Here is a 23,141-nt window from a genome sequence, read left to right as displayed (position 1 = left end):
TTACAAACTGAGTGGCAGGAGCTTGATTGTAAAACTAAGTGTGAACCTCGTAATGACCATTTCTGTGTAATTTTTATAGTTGTGACATTTTTTTGGTCTGTTATTAAAGAAAATAGTTTTATTCGGGTTTCAGAATTAGCCTCTAAATAATGCTTAAGAATATCCTCAATCAAATTAAGCCGGAAACCAGAAATTTATTTGACTGAATTTGAGTTGTCTGCCTATTGCATTTGAACACTTTAAAATAAAATGCAAAATATGAAGAAAACACTGAATTCCTTTGTTTTTATACCACACTTTGTGTTGTAATCATTTTAATTAGAAACACATCACTGTCCACGGAGTATCATGTTCATTGCAATATGACACACAGGTTAAAGCTGGGATACTGAAACTTATATTGACCTAAAGTACACTACAATCATTCAAAGCTAACCGGACACGCTACAGTGGCGCCTTGAGATGTGAGTTTTATTTGTTCCGTGACCACGCCCATAACTAATCCCTCAAATCATCTTTCCCCATTGACATAAATTGAAATGCTATAAATCCATTCCAGCCTACCCCCGTCAAAAATGTTTTTGTCATATGCTTATTTTTATGAATTAATAGTTAATAATTATTTTAATTGATTAATCTAGTTTATTTTGTCAATCAATAAATTAAGAGTTTTAATATATATTTTTTAATTTCCATCACTTTATTGAGAAAGTAGGGTGTACATCTCTCCAACAAACCAACAAATGATCGAAATGTATCTGGATACATGGGAATATATACGACTCAAAGACAGTTAAATTTTAAAGTTGAATGATTCTATTCGATTCGATACACTCGCATCTTTTAAATCCAAACCAATTTTCTGATTCTAAACAGTTATTTATTACACTATTTACTGTTGAGAGGATCGAATTCCAAGAATCTGGACAATCTTAACTCTTTTACCGCCAAAAACGTTTATTGACGTATAATAAAATCCAAACGAATGCCGCCAAAAACGTTAATTGACGTTTACTATGTTTTTTTTCTCAAATGGGCAAGGTAACGTCAGTGCAGCGCTGCCTTGCCATTGGAGTTGTAAAATCCCAAAACACCCACTAATTATGGCCAGCAGATGGCAACATTGTATCTCTTTTCAATGGGCTCCCGGAGAAAATAACGAATCTGATGAAATACAACGTTTTCAAGGATGACGTGAAGGATCAAAGCCTTTGTTGCATTAAATCTAATTCACAGAACGTCACTAAATATAATATAATATAATAAAAATATTAGTGTCAAAGTCACTGTTGTGAAGAAAATGTATCTTTTCACAAAAAGCTTATTTTTCCTTATCTTTCCAATTTTCGCTCAATGTCACTCAAATTACCTGTTGAGAGAATGATGATTACTAAAGAACGGAATGAAGTTTTTCTCATGAAAGAATGGATCGCAATCTTTCATTTGGTACCCACCATGTTTATGTAGTCAGAGCACACAATATTCTGTTTGCCTGAAATTGTCTGGCACTGTCGGGGTTGTTTTTGGATAACGTGTAGCAGTAAAAGAGTTAAACTAAACAAGGCCTTTAAATGATTAATTATCAAAAATAATTATCGATTAATCGAACATTTTTTGCGCTCAGAAATCAAAGCAAAAAAAATGTCTGAATGACTGCTCGTCTCTGGAACAACTTGGAAGTCAGGTTACTCGTATCTCAAGGCACCACAGTAGTAATAAATAGAGATAACGGAGGTGCGCTCTGTACACAGCACAGTATTTGCTCACAGAGCAATAACAACAGTATTGATATGTCTTCAATCCGCCAGGGCCAGATTTTTAGACTGGATCTTTGTCAGGTGGTCTGATATGCAAGCCTCCATCTTGTCACACTGGGCCAAGAAGTCCTGATGTGAGGACATTTTGTCAGCAACAGTGGTAGGGATTTGTTGGCTAGTGGAGGAAATGAAGTGGAGCACTCACCTGCACTGTCTTCACGAGAACCTTTTTCTTCTGACGACAGTCGTTGAAGTTCTCCGGGATGCTCTGAGAAAACAAGGTAGAAAACAATTATAAAAAAAAAAAAGGAGGGGGCAAGTGCTTAAAACAAAGAGAATTACACATTGTGTACTAATTATTATCCAAACCACATTGACTTTGTCTAATGAATGTCTGCTGGCTTAATGCTAGAACATAGACAGGCTAACGAAACTAACATTGAAATTGATCTTTTTGATGAATATTATTGCAGCTATTTTGTGACGGTCTGCTAGCAGTGTTATCAACAAATCTTCATGTAGCATGTGTGCATGTATTATACTGAATGAGCAGCACAATGCCCACTTAATTATAGTGTACAAACTGTCTAATTCTTTACATTCTATTACAATATGTTATTATTATATGGTTTTATAATAAACAATACTGTACAATGATGTTTTCTTAATAAAAAAAACACATCAAAAATATTTTATGCGGTGTTTCCCTCAAATTCGTTAAGTGAAGTCCTAGTTAGTGTGCAGAGGATTCTTTTTTTTCTTGTTTCCATACATGAGTTCCTGCTGCCCACCAGCACCTGACTGCTGGCGGCTGTGCAAAGACATTTTCTCCATTGATCAAAAATATTTTGTTGTGCTTCATGGGGAACACTGACAGATTATGAGCATTTCTATTCATTTCAGTGGAGAAAGATGATTTGAGATTTTGAGTTATGAACGTGGTCACAGCTCGAATTAAACTCACAAGTCAAGGGCAACACCGTACTACTATTATTATTATTATTTTTACATGGATTCAATTGTAAGGGTGAAAGAGATTACCAGAGAATCGATCTGCTCCAGGATCTTCATGAACTGCTCAGCCGCAACTTTCACTCTGTGGTCCAGTTTGCCCAGAGCGTCGGCCTGAAGATCTTTGGCCAGGAAGCCCTGGTTTAAATGGAGAAAAAAAATGAGAAGGATGTTACTAAGTATTTTATACAAGGGAGAATTTAAGGACACACTGTAAAGAAAAAAATATTAAGATTAAAGTTGAAAGTTTATGAGAAAAAATAAGTGTATTTGAGAAATAAAAATTGGGCATATTAATCTCTCAAAAACACTACACTTTTTTTTTTTTACTTTGTTTTCCAGGAAAACCTTTTTTTTTTTATGTTGCCCTCCAAAATAAGCTCAATATAACCTTTAAGTTGACTTATTTTGCTTCTTTTCTTGAAATACTTTTTTCTTCTGTGAAAATATGCTCATTTTTAATATATATTTTTTTAGATACAAGTGTTTTGAGCTACGAGCATGGTCACAGATCAAATTAAACTCATCTCAGTGTTAGACAGAGGTCCACAATTCTCCTCCCGTGTTTGGAAGGCCTTCTGCCAGGTGTTGGGGGCATCGGCCAGCCTGAGCGGGCGAATCAGCACCTGGAGGCGGCTCTACGTTTGGTAACCTCTCGGAACCAACCCAGTTTCCTGGTCAACTCACCTTCCCTGGGTCGAGTATGCCCACAACTCTCTGGTTTGCTCTGCCACTGGTATGTCTCCATTCATGGCCTCTAATGGTTTCCAACCCCCACTTTTCCCAGCCCAGGAGGCCGACGTGGCAGTTCCTTCTGTGCAGGAAAGTCTCCGGCGTGCCCGCAGAGTCTGGCGTGAGGCTCATGCTGCTCTCACCCGCACAGCGGCTCGAAATCGGAGACTGGCGGATCGCCGGCGTACCCCAGCCCCTGATTACCAGCCTGGCCAGAAGGTATGGTTGTCCTCCCGTGACCTCCCACTCCAGTTGGACCCCAGGAAGCTTGCACCAAGATTTAGTGGGCCTTATGTCATTGAGCGAATCATTAACCCTGTGTGGTTAGGCGTAAGCTACCTCCCTCCTTGAATGTCCATCCTGTCTTCCATGTGTCGCTCCTCAAGCCTGTTTCCCGTTCCACTTTATACGTTAGTTTTTATTTATTTTAAGCAGAATGTTAATACTCCTTGGTACTTTTATCCTAAACAGAACAACAAACAGAACAAAACAAATGCAAACAAGCCAAAGGAACCTACATTCTTGAGTCCAGTCAACTCCCCGTCGACTTTCTCCAGCTTTTTTGCCATCTGCTCCACCGATTTTTCGATGTCTTTCAGCTTCTTCAGCTCAGCTTCCTCCTCAGGACTATTCTGTTGGCAAAGTCCGCCTTTACACACATTTACATACACATGCAGGAAGTTCAAAGTTCTCACCCGCTTTCCAATCATCATGAGCTTGCATCCGTCCTTGATCCCATAGCTGGACAATGTTTGCTCCATGTCCTTTAGCGACTTCCCTGGAACGTCAACAGAATTCCAATGTGGGCAAACAATTGCACCGACAGCCATCCAAAAGCAACTCTTACCCTTGAAGATGAGCTTCTGCGAGGCCGAAGGGACTCCAGTAACCCGAGTGAGACAATCTGATAGGTCTTTGACAGTGGGACTCTTGCCATCCTCCTGACTGGTCACTGTGATGCTGTGCTTCGTAGAACCTGGAGTGGGAAATTGGCAATAATAATAAAAAACATCAAGCCACGCATTCGTTTGTATCGCGTTTGTCCATATTAGGAGCCAGGGGGTGAGCGTAGGCCTATCTATCCCTACCCTGATGCATATTTCTCTAACATTTAGGCGGGGTACATCCTGGACTGGTTGAGGGGGCACATCAAGGCAAACCATTCACTTAAATTCAAACCTATGGACAATTTAGAGCATAGGTGTCAAACTCCGGTCCTGCAGGTTTTGGATGTTTCCGTTCTCCAACACAGCTGATATATGATCAGCTGATCAGAAACCTCCAAAACCTGCAGGACTTCGGCCCTCGAGGACCGGAGTGTTGACACCTATGATTTAGAGTCTCCAATGAAACCGAATGTTTTTGGAATGTGGGAGAAAGCTGGAGTATCTGGAAAAAAATAATGCAAGCACGGTGAGAACATGCAAATTCCATACAGGAAAGCCAGATCTGAGATTACAAACCACTTTTTCCCACAGCCCCAAGTATACCCACTGTCCATTCATAGGGGTACTGCTCTCACACTCCATTTCAGGCTCCCTCTCTCCGACATGAACCTTTCACAGTGCATAAAAACATGTCCTACGGTTTCTCTAACACCACATCTCTCACACTCATCAGAATCCTTTTCCCCAATGACATATACATCACATCATTCATTCATTCGCATATGACCGACCCTGAGTCTTGTCATAATCACTTCCTGTTTTATTAATTTCCAATGCTTACATATTTTGAACATTACTGATTTTTTAATATTATATTTTTGATTTTTAAATTGCCTTCCTTTCTTTTCCCTTTCCCATATGTCCAACCCTTTCTTCCTCACAATGCTTTTACCCTTTTCTCAATGGTACCACAAATGATGTCCTTTTCAAGTGCATCTGCCACACCCCTTACATTGTATAAATCGCAGCCATCCATGCATCTATCTATCCATCCATCCATCCATCCATCTTCCGAATGTAGCTATAATACATATTTCTTATGTACTCGTTTGTTTTCGTTCCCATGTCACCCTCCATTCTTTCCCTAAAGACCCTGCTTTGCATGTCAGTATCTTTCTCCTCAGCTCTTAAGGTGTCTCTATTGCTACCATCAACAAGGCATGTACAATATAGGAGTAAGAATAGTACACATGGCTCCCGTGCACATTCTCAGTGCACTATTATGTAATCTAGCCAATTTGTCGTCTCCAACGACTGATATTCACCCCACATAATTCTTCCTTTCTATCTACTGGAAATTGAAATTCAAAGGTATTACCGTAAGCGACTATCACTGTGATAGCTTGCGCCGACATGTTTAAATATCGTCGTTTACATGAAAAGCGTCATGAAGTTTGCTAAAAGCTATTTGCAAGCTAACTACTTCCGGTTAAAACCAGAAGCAGTTAACCACACCTCCTTATCGAATAAATGATTGAGTTGAAACGACAATGAAAACGATGTATATATATATATATATATATATATATATATATATATATATATATATATATATATATATATATATATATATATATATATACATATATACATACACGCGTATTTAGGCCATTTTTGAAGAAACAGAACAATAGCACCCCTATTTTTTTTTTTTACAGTACAGATATATTTTTACTGTGTGTTCTTTTTAACAAGCTAGAAACTTATAGCTATAATATACACATATATAAAACCATAGAGTTTAAAAGTAATATTTAAACAACAAAAATACAGTACATCCCTGATTTGATTGAAAATGGTTTGATCCACCTCGACCCCTCCCCCTCCCCTGCTTACAAGCAGACCAGCGGAGCGCGTCCTCATCCTTAGTCCAGTCACACGGTATGTCTCTCTTGAACGTGTTCCTTCCTTTTACCAGGATATGTGAAAAGTTTCTTACTTTCTACCACTCAACACCAACACACAATTTCCATTACTAGTCAGTTTTTTTGCTCCTCAATCATGTTGCTACGTGCTAAAGAGGGAAACAAGTGTTAATATTAATGTATGTTGTGCTGCTATTGGCTAGCTTACTATAACGTGTGTGGCGTGTGTCACTGCACAGAAAAAAAACTAGCCTCATGGAGTAGGTCTTGGACATAAGATTGTTTCTCAGCAAACAAAAACTATATTTTTAAGTATTTGTATTAAAGGCAAGATGTAAAAAGGCAGACACAAACAGTGCTAAAGTAAATTTGTTTTGTTTATATGTTTTATATGTTTCTGTACTTCACTCATTCACAGACTTGTACATGCATTATTATTTTGTAGATTCAAGCACATTGGTTTTTTGATGTGTGTTTTTATAACATAGTACAGACAGGTATAGACAAAAAGCAATCATTCTGTATTAAGTTAGTGTCTGTTAACATATTTTATATGTTGTGTGGTTCATTTAAAAGAACATTTCAAAAACAAGTCCAAGGTCCATCCATCCATTTTCTTAACCACCTGTCCTCGCAAGGGTCGCAGGAGCCTATCCCAGCTGGCTTCAGGCAGTAGGCGGGGTACACCCTGAACTGGTTGCCAGCCAATCGCAGGGCACAAAGAGACAAACAACCATCCACACTCACAATCACACCTATGGACAATTTGGAGTGTTCAATTAACCTGCCATGCATGTCTTTGGAATGTGGCAGGAAACCGGAGTACCCGGAGAAAACCTACGCAAGCACAGGTAGAACATGCAAACTCCGACCCAGGAAGGCCGAAGCCCGGACTCAATCTCACGTCCTTTGCACTGGGAGGCGGACGTGCTAACCAGTCATCCACCATGCCGCCCAAGTCCAAGGTCCGTTTTAGTTAATTCTCACTGTAAACTGTGGGGAGCTGGCTTACTCCAGAAACATGCATTCTGTCAATGCGTATGTTGAGGAGCTGTTGTATCAAAAAGAGTACCCTTTTCAATAAATTAGGGTTGGGATATGTTTTCATTTTAAGTCCTTTTCTCCTTTGCATAACTTTTATTAGATTCGGTTTACTCACTGACTTCCCATGCAATTTTTGGAGCGGGAAGTAACCCCAAACCACGACAAGCTACCTATCACATAACCCCCCGTTGTAGTACCCAAGCACCCCTAAATGTCTTTATAGCACCCCTAAACCTCTGATCCTAGAATCGCCTGTTTGTATATATATATATATATATATATATAGAGAGAGAGAGAGAGAGAGAGAGAGAGAGAGAGAGAGAGAGAGAGAGAGAGAGAGAGAGGGTTTAGACTTTTACACATTTACAACAAAAACATTGCTTTAAAGTAAACAACGCAACATTAAACAAGAATAAAAGTTGAACAAACACATTTTGAGGTCCTAGCAGTTTCTAACCAAGTACTATTTCCAAATGAAGTCATAACAGTTTCAAACAGTTCCTAACAAAGTTTAAACATATTCCTAATAGCAATAAGAGGGGCAAAAGAGCCAATCATCTTTGCTGGGTAGGAACCAATCAGATGGCCCGTCTCAACACACTCTGATTGGTGGATGACGGTAAGCAAGACAGGTATCTATGAGACTTTTTGCACGTGAAGTCACAGCCTTCATGGGAATGCCCCGTCCCGCACGTTGGGCGGCAAAATAACCACCCCATGAAGTTCTTACTAAAACAGGAAAACTCGTGCAATGCAATTTCCAGGCTGCACTCATAAAACTGCTGTTCCACTGAATTGGTGCCCAACATTATAAATTGCATCAGTTTCAAGGCACACTGATGGACAATTTTATGCCCAGGACATTAACATTTCACAGTAAACCTAAACCGTGCTCAGCAGTTTGTAGTTTTCCTATGTGGGCCTTGGTGCTGCCAGCAGCCGACAGCGATAAACAGACAATTTTATCCACGAGATGGAACCGGCTGTGATCATATAGTGGTTAGTACTAGTTAGTAGTGTTGTGGTCACAGTAAATCCGGGTCACGTCAGATGACTCAACATTCCACAATTTTTTTTTTTTTACTGCCGATTGACATAAAAGCCTTCCCTCTGCGTGGGGCATTGACAATCCTCCACTGAGGCTTACAGACGATCACCTTTGGCTAAGGAGCTAGTGATGAAATGGATAATGCGTCTGAATATGGATCAGAAGATTCTAGGTTTGACTCCAGGCTAGCTCTTCAGTTTTTTGTTGTTGTTTTAACGGTAAACCCAATCCAAAACTACTATGTTACAACTGTTCACCTGAAATTTCTGGGAAGCGCAAACTCACACAATCTTGTCAAGAAGGAAAGAGTATCTCCCAAAGTTTTCTCACCTCAAGTCAGTCTCTGATAGACAATTGTATCCACTAGATGGGCAAAGCCTTGTGGGCCGTGATCGTATAGTGGTTAGTACTCTGCGTTGTGGTTGCACCAACCCCGGTTTGAATCCGGGTCACGGCAAACTTAGCACTCTGCTTATTTTTATTTTTTTTACTGCTGATTGACATAAAAGCCTTCCTTTTGCGTGACAGTGACAATCCGCCACTGTAGCTTACAGAAGATCACCTTGCTTTAAAGGGCTAGTGGCGCAATGGATAACGCGTCTGACTTCGGATCAGAAGATTCTAGGTTCAACTCCTGGCTAGCTCAACTTTCTTTGTTTATGGTAAACCTGATCTAAAACTGCTATGTTACATCTGTTCACCTGATATTTCTTAGGAACGCAAACTCACGCAATATTGTCAAGTTGGACATGGTATCTTCCAATGTTTTCTCACCTCAAGTATCTGTTACTTCTAGTTTGCGCAGTATTTAGTTCCAGTTTGTTTTTTACTTTTCCTCATGAAGTTCTTACTAAAACAGTAAAAGGTAGATGCAATCTCCAGGCTGCGCTAAAAAAAACTGCATTTCCACTGAATTGGTGTCCAACATTAATGAATTGTATCAGTTTCAAGGCGCACTGGAGGACAATTTTATGCCCAGGACATTCATTTGACATAGTTTGATAGTAGTCCTGAATCAGCAACCTGAACGTTTCCGAGAGTCGATGGCAGCAAATATTTAGAGATAGACAATTGTATCCACTAGATGGGCAACGCCTTGTGGGCCGTGATCGTATAGTGGTTAGTACTCTGCGTTGTGGTCGCAGCAACCCTGGTTCGAATCCGGGTCACGGCAAACTCAACACTCTACTTATCTTTTCTTTTTTCTTTTTTACTGCTGATTGACATAAAAGCCTTCCCTTTGCGTGACAGTGACAATCCGCCACTGTAGCTAACAGAAGATCTCCTTGCTTTAAGGGGCTACTGGCGCAATGGATAACCCGTCTGACTTCGGTTCAGAAGATTCTAGGTTCAACTCCTGGCTAGCTCAACTCTATTTGTTTATGGTAAACCTGATCTAAAACTGCTATGTTACATCTGTTCACCTGATATTTCTTAGGAACGCAACCTCACGCAATATTGTCAAGTTGGACATGGTAACTTCCAATGTTTTCTCACCTCAAGTATCTGTTACTTCTAGTTTGCGCAGTATTTAGTTCCAGTTTTTTTTTTACTTTTCCACATGAAATTCTTACTAAAACAGTAAAAGGTATTGTCAATCTCCAGGATGCGCTAAAAAAACCCTGCATTTCCACTGAATTGGTGTCCAACATTAATGAATTGTATCAGTTTCAAGGCGCACTGGAGGACACTTTTATTCCCAGGACATTAATTTGACAGTTTGATAGTAGTCCTGAATCAGCAGCCTGAACGTTTCCTCGGGTCGATGGCAGCAAATATCAGAGATAGACAATTGTATCCACTAGATGGGCAAAGCCTTGTGGGCCGTGATCGTATAGTGGTTAGTACTCTGCGTTGTGGTCGCAGCAACCCCGGTTCAAATCCGGGTCACGGCAAACTCAACACTCTGCTTATCTTTTCTTTTTTCATTTTTACTGCTGATTGACATAAAAGCCTTCCCTTTGCGTGACAGTGACAATCCGCCACTGTAGCTTACAGAAGATCACCTTGCTTTAAAGGGCTAGTGGCGCAATGGATAACGCGTCTGACTACGGATCAGAAGATTCTAGGTTCAACTCCTGGCTAGCTCAACTCTCTTTGTTTATGGTAAACCTGATCTAAAACTGCAATGTTACATCTGTTCACCTGATATTTCTTAGGAACGCAAACTCACGCAATATTGTCAAGTTGGACATGGTAGCTTCCAATGTTTTCTCACCTCAAGTATCTGTTACTTCTAGTTTGCGCAGTATTTAGTTCCAGTTTTTTTTTTACTTTTCCACATGAAGTTCTTACTAAAACAGTAAAAGGTATTGTCAATCTCCAGGATGCGCCAAAAAAAAACTGCATTTCCACTGAATTGGTGTCCAACATTAATGAATTGTATCAGTTTCAAGGCGCACTGGAGGACACTTTTATTCCCAGGACATTAATTTGACAGTTTGATAGTAGTCCTGAATCAGCAGCCTGAACGTTTCCTCGGGTCGATGGCAGCAAATATCAGAGATAGACAATTGTATCCACTAGATGAGCAAAGCCTTGTGGGCCGTGATCGTATAGTGGTTAGTACTCTGCGTTGTGGTCGCAGCAACCCTGGTTCGAATCCGGGTCACGGCAAACTCAACACTCTACTTATCTTTTCTTTTTTCTTTTTTACTGCTGATTGACATAAATGCATTCCCTTTGCGTGACAGTGACAATCCGCCACTGTAGCTAACAGAAGATCTCCTTGCTTTAAGGGGCTACTGGCGCAATGGATAACGCGTCTGACTACGGATCAGAAGATTCTAGGTTCAACTCCTGGCTAGCTCAACTCTCTTTGTTTATGGTAAACCTGATCTAAAACTGCAATGTTACATCTATTCACCTGATATTTCTTAGGAACGCAAACTCACGCAATATTGTCAAGTTGGACATGGTAGCTTCCAATGTTTTCTCACCTCAAGTATCTGTTACTTCTAGTTTGCGCAGTATTTAGTTCCAGTTTGTTTTTTACTTTTCCACATGAAGTTCTTACTAAAACAGTAAAAGGTAGATGCAATCTCCAGGCTGCGCTAAAAAAAACTGCATTTCCACTGAATTGGTGTCCAACATTAATGAATTGTATCAGTTTCAAGGCGCACTGGAGGACACTTTTATTCCCAGGACATTAATTTGACATAGTTTGATAGTAGTCCTGAATCAGCAGCCTGAATGTTTCCGAGGGTCGATGGCAGCAAATATCAGAGAGAGACAATTTTATCCACTAGATGGGCAAAGCCTTGTGGGCCGTGATCGTATACTGATTAGTACTCTGCGTTGTGGTCGCAGCAACCCTGGTTCAAATCCGGGGCGTGGCAAACTTAGCACTCTGCTTATCTTTTTTTTTTTTTTTTTTACTGCTTATTGACATAAAAGCCTTTCTTTTGCGTGACAGTGACAATCCGCCACTGTAGCTTACAGAAGATCACCTTGCTTTAAGGGGCTAGTGGCGCAATGGATAATGCGTCTGGCTACGGATCAGAAGATTCTAGGTTCAACTCCTGGCTAGCTCAACTCTCTTTGTTTATGGTAAGCCTGATCTAAAACTGCTATGTTACATCTGTTCACCTGATATTTCTTAGGAACGCAAACTCACGCAATATTGTCAAGTTGGACATGGTAACTTCCAATGTTTTCTCACCTCAAGTATCTGTTACTTCTAGTTTGCGCAGTATTTAGTTCCAGTTTTTTTTTTTTACTTTTCCACATGAAGTTCTTACTAAAACAGTAAAAGGTAGATGCAATCTCCAGGCTGCGCTAAAAAAAACTGCATTTCCACTGAATTGATGTCCAACATTAATGAATTGTATCAGTTTCAAGGCGCACTGGAGGACAATTTTATACCCAGGACATTCATTTGACATAGTTTGATAGTAGTCCTGAATCAGCAACCTGAACGTTTCCAAGGGTCGATGGCAGCAAATATTTAGAGATAGACAATTGTATCCACGAGATGGGCAAAGCCTTGTGGGCCGTGATCGTATAGTGGTTAGTACTCTGCGTTGTGATCGCAGCAACACCGGTTTAAATCCGGGTCACGGAAAAATTAGCACTCTGCTTATCTTTTTTTTTTTTTTACTGCTGATTGACATAAAAGCCTTTCCTTTGCGTGACAGTGACTATCCGCCACTGTAGCTTACAGAAGATCACCTTGCTTTAAAGGGCTAGTGGCGCAATGGATAATGCGTCTGACTTCGGATCAGAAGATTCTAGGTTCAACTCCTGGCTAGCTCAACTTTCTTTTGTTTATGGTAAACCTGATCTAAAACTGCTATGTTACATCTGTTCACCTGATATTTCTTAGGAACGCAAACTCACGCAATATTGTCAAGTTGGACATGGTATCTTCCAATGTTTTCTCACCTCAAGTATCTGTTACTTCTAGTTTCCGCAGTATTTAGTTCCAGTTTGTTTTTTACTTTTCCTCATGAAGTTCTTACTAAAACAGTAAAAGGTAGATGCAATCTCCAGGCTGCGCTAAAAAAAACTGCATTTCCACTGAATTGGTGTCCAACATTAATGAATTGTATCAGTTTCAAGGCGCACTGGAGGACACTTTTATTCCCAGGACATTAATTTGACAGTTTGATAGTAGTCCTGAATCAGCAGCCTGAACGTTTCCTCGGGTCGATGGCAGCAAATATCAGAGATAGACAATTGTATCCACTAGATGGGCAAAGCCTTGTGGGCCGTGATCGTATAGTGGTTAGTACTCTGCGTTGTGGTCGCAGCAACCCCGGTTTGAATCCGGGTCACGGCAAACTCAACACTCTGCTTATCTTTTCTTTTTTCATTTTTACTGCTGATTGACATAAAAGCCTTCCCTTTGCGTGACAGTGACAATCCGCCACTGTAGCTTACAGAAGATCACCTTGCTTTAAAGGGCTAGTGGCGCAATGGATAACGCGTCTGACTACGGATCAGAAGATTCTAGGTTCAACTCCTGGCTAGCTCAACTCTCTTTGTTTATGGTAAACCTGATCTAAAACTGCAATGTTACATCTGTTCACCTGATATTTCTTAGGAACGCAAACTCACGCAATATTGTCAAGTTGGACATGGTAGCTTCCAATGTTTTCTCACCTCAAGTATCTGTTACTTCTAGTTTGCGCAGTATTTAGTTCCAGTTTTTTTTTTACTTTTCCACATGAAGTTCTTACTAAAACAGTAAAAGGTATTGTCAATCTCCAGGATGCGCCAAAAAAAAACTGCATTTCCACTGAATTGGTGTCCAACATTAATGAATTGTATCAGTTTCAAGGCGCACTGGAGGACACTTTTATTCCCAGGACATTAATTTGACAGTTTGATAGTAGTCCTGAATCAGCAGCCTGAACGTTTCCGAGGGTCGATGGCAGCAAATATCAGAGATAGACAATTGTATCCACTAGATGGGCAAAGCCTTGTGGGCCGTGATCGTATAGTGGTTAGTACTCTGCGTTGTGGTCGCAGCAACCCCTGTTCAAATCCGGGTCACGGCAAACTCAACACTCTGCTTATCTTTTCTTTTTTTTCTTCTTTTTTTTTTACTGCTGATTGACATAAAAGCCTTCCTTTTGCGTGACAGTGACAATCCGCCACAGTAGCTTACAGAAGATCACCTTCCTTTAAGGGGCTAGTGGCGCAATGGATAACGCGTCTGACTACGGATCAGAAGATTCTAGGTTCAACTCCTGGCTAGCTCAACTCTCTTTGTTTATGGTAAACCTGATCTAAAACTGCTATATTACATCTGTTCACCTGATATTTCTTAGGAATGCAAACTCACGCAATATTGTCAAGTTGGACATGGTAACTTCCAATGTTTTCTCACTTCAAGTATCTGTTACTTCTAGTTTGCGCAGTATTTATTTCCAGGTATTTTTTTACTTTTCCACATGAAGTTCTTACTAAAACAGTAAAAGGTAGATGCAATCTCCAGGCTGCACTAAAAAAACTGCATTTCCACTGAATTGGTGTCCAACATTAATGAATTGTATCAGTTTCAAGGCGCACTGGAGGACAATTTTATACCCAGGACATTCATTTGACATAGTTTGATAGTAGTCCTGAATCAGCAACCTGAACGTTTCCAAGGGTCGATGGCAGCAAATATTTAGAGATAGACAATTGTATCCACGAGATGGGCAAAGCCTTGTGGGCCGTGATCGTATAGTGGTTAGTACTCTGTGTTGTGATCGCAGCAACACCGGTTTAAATCCGGGTCACGGCAAACTTAGCACTCTGCTTATTATTTTTTTTTTTTACTGCTGATTGACATAAAAGCCTTCCCTTTGCGTGACAGTGACAATCCGCCACTGTAGCTTACAGAAGATCACCTTGCTTTAAGGGGCTAGTGGCGCAATGGATAACGCGTCTGACTTCGGATCAGAAGATTCTAGGTTCAACTCCTGGCTAGCTCAACTCTCTTTGTTTATGGTAAACCTGATCTAAAACTGCTATGTTACATCTGTTCACCTGATATTTCTTAGGAACGCAAACTCACGCAATATTGTCAAGTTGGACATGGTAGCTTCCAATGTTTTCTCACCTCAAGTATCTGTTACTTCTAGTTTGCGCAGTATTTAGTTCCAGTTTGTTTTTTACTTTTCCTCATGAAGTTCTTACTAAAACAGTAAAAGGTAGATGCAATCTCCAGGCTGCGCTAAAAAAAACTGCATTTCCACTGAATTGGTGTCCAACATTAATGAATTGTATCAGTTTCAAGGCGCACTGGAGGACACTTTTATTCCCAGGACATTCATTTGACATAGTTTGATAGTAGTCCTGAATCAGCAGCCTGAACGTTTCCAAGGGTCGATGGCAGCAAATATTAGAGATAGACAATTGTATCCACTAGATGGGCAAAGCCTTGTGGGCCGTGATCGTATAGTGGTTAGTACTCTGCGTTATGGTTGCACCAACCCCGGTTTGAATCCGGGTCACGGCAAACTTAGCACTCTGCTTATTTTTATTTTTTTTACTGCTGATTGACATAAAAGCCTTCCTTTTGCGTGACAGTGACAATCCGCCACTGTAGCTTACAGAAGATCAACTTGCTTTAAAGGGCTAGTGGCGCAATGGATAACGCGTCTGACTTCGGATCAGAAGATTCTAGGTTCAACTCCTGGCTAGCTCAACTTTCTTTGTTTATGGTAAACCTGATCTAAAACTGCTATGTTACATCTGTTCACCTGATATTTCTTAGGAACGCAAACTCACGCAATATTGTCAAGTTGGACATGGTAGCTTCCAATGTTTTCTCACCTCAAGTATCTGTTACTTCTAGTTTGCGCAGTATTTAGTTCCAGTTTGTTTTTTACTTTTCCTCATGAAGTTCTTACTAAAACAGTAAAAGGTAGATGCAATCTCCAGGCTGCGCTAAAAAAAACTGCATTTCCACTGAATTGGTGTCCAACATTAATGAATTGTATCAGTTTCAAGGCGCACTGGAGGACAATTTTATGCCCAGGACATTCATTTGACATAGTTTGATAGTAGTCCTGAATCAGCAACCTGAACGTTTCCGAGAGTCGATGGCAGCAAATATTTAGAGATAGACAATTGTATCCACTAGATGGGCAACGCCTTGTGGGCCGTGATCGTATAGTGGTTAGTACTCTGCGTTGTGGTCGCAGCAACCCTGGTTCGAATCCGGGTCACGGCAAACTCAACGCTCTACTTATCTTTTCTTTTTTCTTTTTTACTGCTGATTGACATAAAAGCCTTCCCTTTGCGTGACAGTGACAATCCGCCACTGTAGCTAACAGAAGATCTCCTTGCTTTAAGGGGCTACTGGCGCAATGGATAACCCGTCTGACTTCGGTTCAGAAGATTCTAGGTTCAACTCCTGGCTAGCTCAACTCTATTTGTTTATGGTAAACCTGATCTAAAACTGCAATGTTACATCTGTTCACCTGATATTTCTTAGGAACGCAAACTCACGCAATATTGTCAAGTTGGACATGGTAGCTTCCAATGTTTTCTCACCTCAAGTATCTGTTACTTCTAGTTTGCGCAGTATTTAGTTCCAGTTTTTTTTTTTTACTTTTCCACATGAAGTTCTTACTAAAACAGTAAAAGGTAGATGCAATCTCCAGGCTGCGCTAAAAAAAACTGCATTTCCACTGAATTGGTGTCCAACATTAATGAATTGTATCAGTTTCAAGGCGCACTGGAGGACACTTTTATTCCCAGGACATTAATTTGACAGTTTGATAGTAGTCCTGAATCAGCAGCCTGAACGTTTCCTCGGGTCGATGGCAGCAAATATCAGAGATAGACAATTGTATCCACTAGATGGGCAAAGCCTTGTGGGCCGTGATCGTATACTGGTTAGTACTCTGCGTTGTGGTCGCAGCAACCCTGGTTCAAATCCGGGTCACGGCAAACTCAACACTCTACTTATCTTTTCTTTTTTCTTTTTTACTGCTGATTGACATAAAAGCCTTCCCTTTGCGTGACAGTGACAATCCGCCACTGTAGCTTACAGAAGATCACCTTGCTTTAAGGGGCTAGTGGCGCAATGGATAACGCGTCTGACTTCGGATCAGAAGATTCTAGGTTCAACTCCTGGCTAGCTCAACTTTCTTTTGTTTATGGTAAACCTGATCTAAAACTGCTATGTTACATCTGTTCACCTGATATTTCTTAGGAACGCAAACTCACGCAATATTGTCAAGTTGGACATGGTATCTTCCAATGTTTTCTCACCTCAAGTATCTGTTACTTCTAGTTTGCGCAGTATTTAGTTCCAGTTTTTTTTTTACTTTTCCACATGAAGTTCTTACTAAAACAGTAAAAGGTAGATGCAATCTCCAGGCTGCGCTAAAAAAAACTGCATTTCCACTGAATTGGTGTCCAACATTAATGAATTGTATCAGTTTCAAGGCGCACTGGAGGACACTTTTATTCCCAGGACATTAATTTGACAGTTTGATAGTAGTCCTGAATCAGCAGCCTGAACGTTTCCTCGGGTCGATGGCAGCAAATATCAGAGATAGACAATTGTATCCACTAGATGGGCAAAGCCTTGTGGGCCGTGATCGTATAGTGGTTAGTACTCTGCGTTGTGGTCGCAGCAACCCGGGTTCGAATCCGGGTCACGGCAAACTCAACACTCTGCTTATCTTTTCTTTTTTCATTTTTACTGCTGATTGACATAAAAGCCTTCCTTTTGTGTGACAGTGACAATCCGCCACTGTAGCTTACAGAAGATCACCTTGCTTTAAAGGGCTAGTGGCGCAATGGATAACGCGTCTGACTACGGATCAGAAGATTCTAGGTTCAACTCCTGGCTAGCTCAACTCTCTTTGTTTATGGTAAACCTGATCTAAAACTGCAATGTTACATCTGTTCACCTGATATTTCTTAGGAACGCAAACTCACGCAATATTGTCAAGTTGGACATGGTAGCTTCCAATGTTTTCTCACCTCAAGTATCTGTTACTTCTAGTTTGCGCAGTATTTAGTTCCAGTTTTTTTTTTACTTTTCCACATGAAGTTCTTACTAAAACAGTAAAAGGTATTGTCAATCTCCAGGATGCGCCAAAAAAAAAACTTAATTTCCACTGAATTGGTGTCCAACATTAATGAATTGTATCAGTTTCAAGGCGCACTGGAGGACACTTTTATTCCCAGGACATTAATTTGACAGTTTAATAGTAGTCCTGAATCAGCAGCCTGAACGTTTCCTCGGGTCGATGGCAGCAAATATCAGAAATAGACAATTGTATCCACTAGATGGGCAAAGCCTTGTGGGCCGTGATCGTATAGTGGTTAGTACTCTGCGTTGTGGTTGCAGCAACCCTGGTTTGAATCCGGGTCACGGCAAACTCAACACTCTACTTATCTTTTCTTTTATCTTTTTTACTGCTGATTGACATAAAAGCCTTCCCTTTGCGTGACAGTGACAATCCGCCACTGTAGCTAACAGAAGATCTCCTTGCTTTAAGGGGCTACTGGCGCAATGGATAACCCGTCTGACTTCGGTTCAGAAGATTCTAGGTTCAACTCCTGGCTAGCTCAACTCTATTTGTTTATGGTAAACCTGATCTAAAACTGCTATGTTACATCTGTTCACCTGATATTTCTTAGGAACGCAAACTCACGCAATATTGTCAAGTTGGACATGGTAACTTCCAATGTTTTCTCACCTCAAGTATCTGTTACTTCTAGTTTGCGCAGTATTTAGTTCCAGTTTTTTTTTTACTTTTCCACATGAAGTTCTTACTAAAACAGTAAAAGGTATTGTCAATCTCCAGGATGCGCCAAAAAAAAACTGCATTTCCACTGAATTGGTGTCCAACATTAATGAATTGTATCAGTTTCAAGGCGCACTGGAGGACACTTTTATTCCCAGGACATTAATTTGACAGTTTGATAGTAGTCCTGAATCAGCAGCCTGAACGTTTCCTCGGGTCGATGGCAGCAAATATCAGAGATAGACAATTGTATCCACTAGATGGGCAAAGCCTTGTGGGCCGTGATCGTATAGTGGTTAGTACTCTGCGTTGTGGTCGCAGCAACCCCGGTTTGAATCAGGGTCACGGCACACTCAACACTCTGCTTATCTTTTCTTTTTTCATTTTTACTGCTGATTGACATAAAAGCCTTCCCTTTGCGTGACAGTGACAATCCGCCACTGTAGCTTACAGAAGATCACCTTGCTTTAAAGGGCTAGTGGCGCAATGGATAACGCGTCTGACTACGGATCAGAAGATTCTATGTTCAACTCCTGGCTAGCTCAACTCTCTTTGTTTATGGTAAGCCTGATCTAAAACTGCTATGTTACATCTGTTCACCTGATATTTCTTAGGAACGCAAACTCACGCAATATTGTCAAGTTGGACATGGTAACTTCCAATGTTTTCTCACCTCAAGTATCTGTTACTTCTAGTTTGCGCAGTATTTAGTTCCAGTTTTTTTTTTTTACTTTTCCACATGAAGTTCTTACTAAAACAGTAAAAGGTAGATGCAATCTCCAGGCTGCGCTAAAAAAAACTGCATTTCCACTGAATTGGTGTCCAACATTAATTAATTGTATCAGTTTCAAGGCGCACTGGAGGACACTTTTATTCCCAGGACATTCATTTGACATAGTTTGATAGTAGTCCTGAATCAGCAGCCTGAACGTTTCCGAGGGTCGATGGCAGCAAATATCAGAGATAGACAATTGTATCCACGAGATGGGCAAAGCCTTGTGGGCCGTGATCGTATAGTGGTTAGTACTCTGTGTTGTGATCGCAGCAACACCGGTTTAAATCCGGGTCACGGCAAACTTAGCACTCTGCTTATCTTTTTTTTTTTTTACTGCTGATTGACATAAAAGCCTTCCCTTTGCGTGACAGTGACAATCCGCCACTGTAGCTTACAGAAGATCACCTTGCTTTAAGGGGCTAGTGGCGCAATGGATAACGCATCTGACTACGGATTAGAAGATTCTAGGTTCAACTCCTGGCTAGCTCAACTCTCTTTGTTTATGGTAAACCTGGTCTGAATCTGCGATGTTACATCTGTTCACCTGATATTTCTTAGGAACCCAAACTCACGCAATATTGTCAAGTTGGACAAGGTAACTTCAAATGTTTTCTCACCTCAAGTATCTGTTACTTCTAGTTTGCGCAGTATTTAGTTCCAGGTTTTTTTTTACTTTTCCACATGAAGTTCTTACTAAAACAGTAAAAGGTAGATGCAATCTCCAGGCTGCGCTAAAAAAACTGCATTTCCTCTGAATTGGTGTCCAACATTTATGAATTGTAACAGTTTCAGCGCACTGGAAGACAATTTTATGCCCAGGACATTCATTTGACATAGTTTCACAGAAGTCCTGGATCAGCAGCCTGAACGTATCCAAGGGTCGATGGCAGCAAATATCAGAGATAGACAATTTTATCCACTAGATGGGCAAAGCCTTGTGGGCCGTGATCGTATACTGGTTAGTACTCTGCGTTGTGGTCGCAGCAACCCCGGTTCAAATCCGGGGCGTGGCAAACTTAGCACTCTGCTTATCTTTTTTTTTTTTTTTTTTACTGCTAATTGACATAAAAGCCTTTCTTTTGCGTGACAGTGACAATCCGCCACTGTAGCTTACAGAAGATCACCTTGCTTTAAGGGGCTAGTGGCGCAATGGATAACGCATCTGGCTACGGATCAGAAGATTCTAGGTTCAACTCCTGGCTAGCTCAACTCTCTTTGTTTATGGTAAGCCTTATCTAAAACTGCTATGTTACATCTGTTCACCTGATTCTTCTTAGGAACGCAAACTCACGCAATATTGTCAAGTTGGACATGGTAACTTCCAATGTTTTCTCACCTCAATTATCTGTTACTTCTAGTTTGCGCAGTATTTAGTTCCAGTTTTTTTTTTTTACTTTTCCACATGAAGTTCTTACTAAAACAGTAAAAGGTAGATGCAATCTCCAGGCTGCACTAAAAAAAACTGCATTTCCACTGAATTGGTGTCCAACATTAATTAATTGTATCAGTTTCAAGGCGCACTGGAGGACACTTTTATTCCCAGGACATTCATTTGACATAGTTTGATAGTAGTCCTGAATCAGCAGCCTGAACGTTTCCGAGGGTCGATGGCAGCAAATATCAGAGATAGACAATTGTATCCACTAGATGGGCAAAGCCTTGTGGGCCGTGATCGTATAGTGGTTAGTACTCTGCGTTGTGGTCGCAGCAACCCCTGTTCAAATCCGGGTCACGGCAAACTCAACACTCTGCTTATCTTTTCTTTTCATTTTTACTGCTGATTGACATAAAAGCCTTCCCTTTGCGTGACAGTGACAATCCGCCACTGTAGCTTACAGAAGATCACCTTGCTTTAAAGGGCTAGTGGCGCAATGGATAACGCGTCTGACTACGGATCAGAAGATTCTAGGTTCAACTCCTGGCTAGCTCAACTCTCTTTGTTTATGGTAAACCTGATCTAAAACTGCAATGTTACATCTGTTCACCTGATATTTCTTAGGAACGCAAACGCACGCAATATTGTCAAGTTGGACATGGTAGCTTCCAATGTTTTCTCACCTCAAGTATCTGTTACTTCTAGTTTGCGCAGTATTTAGTTCCAGTTTGTTTTTTACTTTTCCACATGAAGTTCTTACTAAAACAGTAAAAGGTAGATGCAATCTCCAGGCTGCGCTAAAAAAAACTGCTTTTCCACTGAATTGTTGTCCAACATTAATGAATTGTATCAGTTTCAAGGCGCACTGGAGGACACTTTTATTCCCAGGACATTCATTTGACATAGTTTGATAGTAGTCCTGAATCAGCAGCCTGAACGTTTCCGAGGGTCGATGGCAGCAAATATCAGCGATATACAATTGTATCCACTAGATGGGCAAAGCCTTGTGGCCCGTGATCGTATAGTGGTTAGTACTCTGCGTTGTGGTCGCAGCAACCCCGGTTCAAATCCGGGTCACGGCAAACTCAACACTCTGCTTGTCTTTTCTTTTTTCTTTTTTACTGCTGATTGACATAAAAGCCTTCCCTTTGCGTGACAGTGACAATCCGCCACTGTAGCTTACAGAAGATCACCTTGCTTTAAAGGGCTAGTGGCGCAATGGATAACGCGTCTGACTACGGATCAGAACATTCTAGGTTCAACTCCTGGCGAGCTCAACTCTCTTTGTTTATGGTAAACCTGATCTAAAACTGCTATGTTACATCTGTTCACCTGATATTTCTTAGGAACGCAAACTCACGCAATATTGTCAAGTTGGACATGGTAGTTTCCAATGTTTTCTCACCTCAAGTATCTGTTACTTCTAGTTTGCGCAGTATTTAGTTCCAGTTTGTTTTTTACTTTTCCACATGAAGTTCTTACTAAAACAGTAAAAGGTAGATGCAATCTCCAGGCTGCGCTAAAAAAACTGCATTTCCACTGAATTGGTGTCCAACATTAATGAATTGTATCAGTTTCAAGGCGCACTGGAGGACACTTTTATTCCCAGGACATTCATTTGACATAGGTTGATAGTAGTCCTGAATCAGCAGCCTGAACGTTTCCTCGGGTCGATGGCAGCAAATATCAGAGATAGACAATTTTATCCAATAGATGGGCCATGATTGTATAGTGGTTAGTACTCTGCGTTGTGGTCGCAGCAACCCCGGTTCAAATCCGGGCCACGGCAAACTCAACACTCTGCTTACCTTTTCTTTTTTCTTTTTTACTGCTGATTGACATAAAAGCCTTCCCTTTGCGTGCCAGTGACAATCCGCCACTGTAGCTTACAGAAGATCACCTTGCTTTAAGGGGCTAGTGGCGCAATGCATAACGCGTCTGACTTCGGATCAGAAGATTCTAGGTTCAACTCCTGGCTAGCTCAACTCTCTTTGTTTATGGTAAACCTGATCTAAAACTGCTATGTTACATCTGTTCACCTGATATTTCTTAGGAATGCAACCTCACGCAATATTGTCAAGTTGGACATGGTAACTTCCAATGTTTTCTCACCTCAAGTATCTGTTACTTCTAGTTTGCGCAGTATTTAGTTCCAGGTTTTATTTTACTTTACCACATGAAGTTCTTACTAAAACAGTAAAAGGTAGATGCAATGTCCAGACTGCGCTAAAAAAACTGCATTTCCACTGAATTGGTGTCCAACATTAATGAATTGTATCAGTTTCAAGGCGCACTGGAGGACACTTTTATTCCCAGGACATTAATTTGACATAGTTTGATAGTAGTCCTGAATCAGCAGCCTGAACGTTTCCTCGGGTCGATGGC

General features: G+C 40.7%; 2 protein-coding genes and 17 non-coding genes across 19 annotated transcripts in view; 18 read left to right on the top strand and 1 right to left on the bottom strand.

Moving 5' to 3' along the window:
* Positions 1-174: 174 nt before the first annotated feature.
* Positions 175-5,911, bottom strand: bag1 (BCL2 associated athanogene 1). The gene is made up of 7 exons (XM_086074406.1): positions 5,766-5,911; positions 4,348-4,476; positions 4,196-4,278; positions 4,019-4,132; positions 2,799-2,906; positions 1,963-2,025; positions 175-1,886 (listed from the first exon to the last, which is right to left on the bottom strand). The coding sequence occupies exons 1-7, from the start codon at positions 5,800-5,802 to the stop codon at positions 1,797-1,799; spliced, it is 624 nt and encodes a 207-aa protein (XP_085930532.1). The 5' UTR covers positions 5,803-5,911; the 3' UTR covers positions 175-1,796.
* Positions 5,912-6,282: 371 nt separating this feature from the next.
* nop9 (NOP9 nucleolar protein) overlaps positions 6,283-23,141 on the top strand; it is a 112,671-nt gene continuing 95,812 nt past the window's right edge. The window contains exons 1-2 of the mRNA XM_086078775.1: positions 6,283-6,328; positions 7,126-7,277. Coding sequence (XP_085934901.1) covers positions 7,171-7,277 — 107 coding nt within the window. The 5' untranslated portion in view covers positions 6,283-6,328; positions 7,126-7,170. The remainder of the gene's footprint in view (positions 6,329-7,125; positions 7,278-23,141) is intronic.
* On the top strand, positions 8,978-9,050 carry trnar-ucg (transfer RNA arginine (anticodon UCG)). Its single transcript has one exon. It is a non-coding gene; the product is annotated as a tRNA-Arg (tRNA).
* Positions 9,507-9,578, top strand: trnah-gug (transfer RNA histidin (anticodon GUG)). Its single transcript has one exon. It is a non-coding gene; the product is annotated as a tRNA-His (tRNA).
* trnah-gug (transfer RNA histidin (anticodon GUG)) lies at positions 10,228-10,299 on the top strand. The gene has a single exon. It is a non-coding gene; the product is annotated as a tRNA-His (tRNA).
* trnar-acg (transfer RNA arginine (anticodon ACG)) lies at positions 10,422-10,494 on the top strand. Its single transcript has one exon. It is a non-coding gene; the product is annotated as a tRNA-Arg (tRNA).
* Positions 10,949-11,020, top strand: trnah-gug (transfer RNA histidin (anticodon GUG)). Its single transcript has one exon. It is a non-coding gene; the product is annotated as a tRNA-His (tRNA).
* trnar-ucg (transfer RNA arginine (anticodon UCG)) lies at positions 12,586-12,658 on the top strand. Its single transcript has one exon. It is a non-coding gene; the product is annotated as a tRNA-Arg (tRNA).
* trnah-gug (transfer RNA histidin (anticodon GUG)) lies at positions 13,113-13,184 on the top strand. Its single transcript has one exon. It is a non-coding gene; the product is annotated as a tRNA-His (tRNA).
* Positions 13,307-13,379, top strand: trnar-acg (transfer RNA arginine (anticodon ACG)). The gene has a single exon. It is a non-coding gene; the product is annotated as a tRNA-Arg (tRNA).
* On the top strand, positions 14,037-14,109 carry trnar-acg (transfer RNA arginine (anticodon ACG)). The gene has a single exon. It is a non-coding gene; the product is annotated as a tRNA-Arg (tRNA).
* Positions 14,754-14,826, top strand: trnar-ucg (transfer RNA arginine (anticodon UCG)). Its single transcript has one exon. It is a non-coding gene; the product is annotated as a tRNA-Arg (tRNA).
* On the top strand, positions 15,470-15,542 carry trnar-ucg (transfer RNA arginine (anticodon UCG)). Its single transcript has one exon. It is a non-coding gene; the product is annotated as a tRNA-Arg (tRNA).
* Positions 15,999-16,070, top strand: trnah-gug (transfer RNA histidin (anticodon GUG)). The gene has a single exon. It is a non-coding gene; the product is annotated as a tRNA-His (tRNA).
* On the top strand, positions 16,915-16,987 carry trnar-ucg (transfer RNA arginine (anticodon UCG)). The gene has a single exon. It is a non-coding gene; the product is annotated as a tRNA-Arg (tRNA).
* On the top strand, positions 17,636-17,708 carry trnar-acg (transfer RNA arginine (anticodon ACG)). Its single transcript has one exon. It is a non-coding gene; the product is annotated as a tRNA-Arg (tRNA).
* On the top strand, positions 19,798-19,870 carry trnar-acg (transfer RNA arginine (anticodon ACG)). The gene has a single exon. It is a non-coding gene; the product is annotated as a tRNA-Arg (tRNA).
* On the top strand, positions 20,517-20,589 carry trnar-acg (transfer RNA arginine (anticodon ACG)). Its single transcript has one exon. It is a non-coding gene; the product is annotated as a tRNA-Arg (tRNA).
* trnar-acg (transfer RNA arginine (anticodon ACG)) lies at positions 21,239-21,311 on the top strand. Its single transcript has one exon. It is a non-coding gene; the product is annotated as a tRNA-Arg (tRNA).

The sequence above is a fragment of the Leptonotus elevatus genome, chromosome 1 (assembly GCF_054856555.1).
Source record: "Leptonotus elevatus isolate MCC_2025b chromosome 1, RoL_Lele_1.0, whole genome shotgun sequence".
NCBI lineage: Eukaryota > Metazoa > Chordata > Actinopteri > Syngnathiformes > Syngnathidae > Leptonotus > Leptonotus elevatus.
Note: the sequence above shows the minus strand (reverse complement) of the source record. Positions and strands in the feature narration are given on the sequence as shown.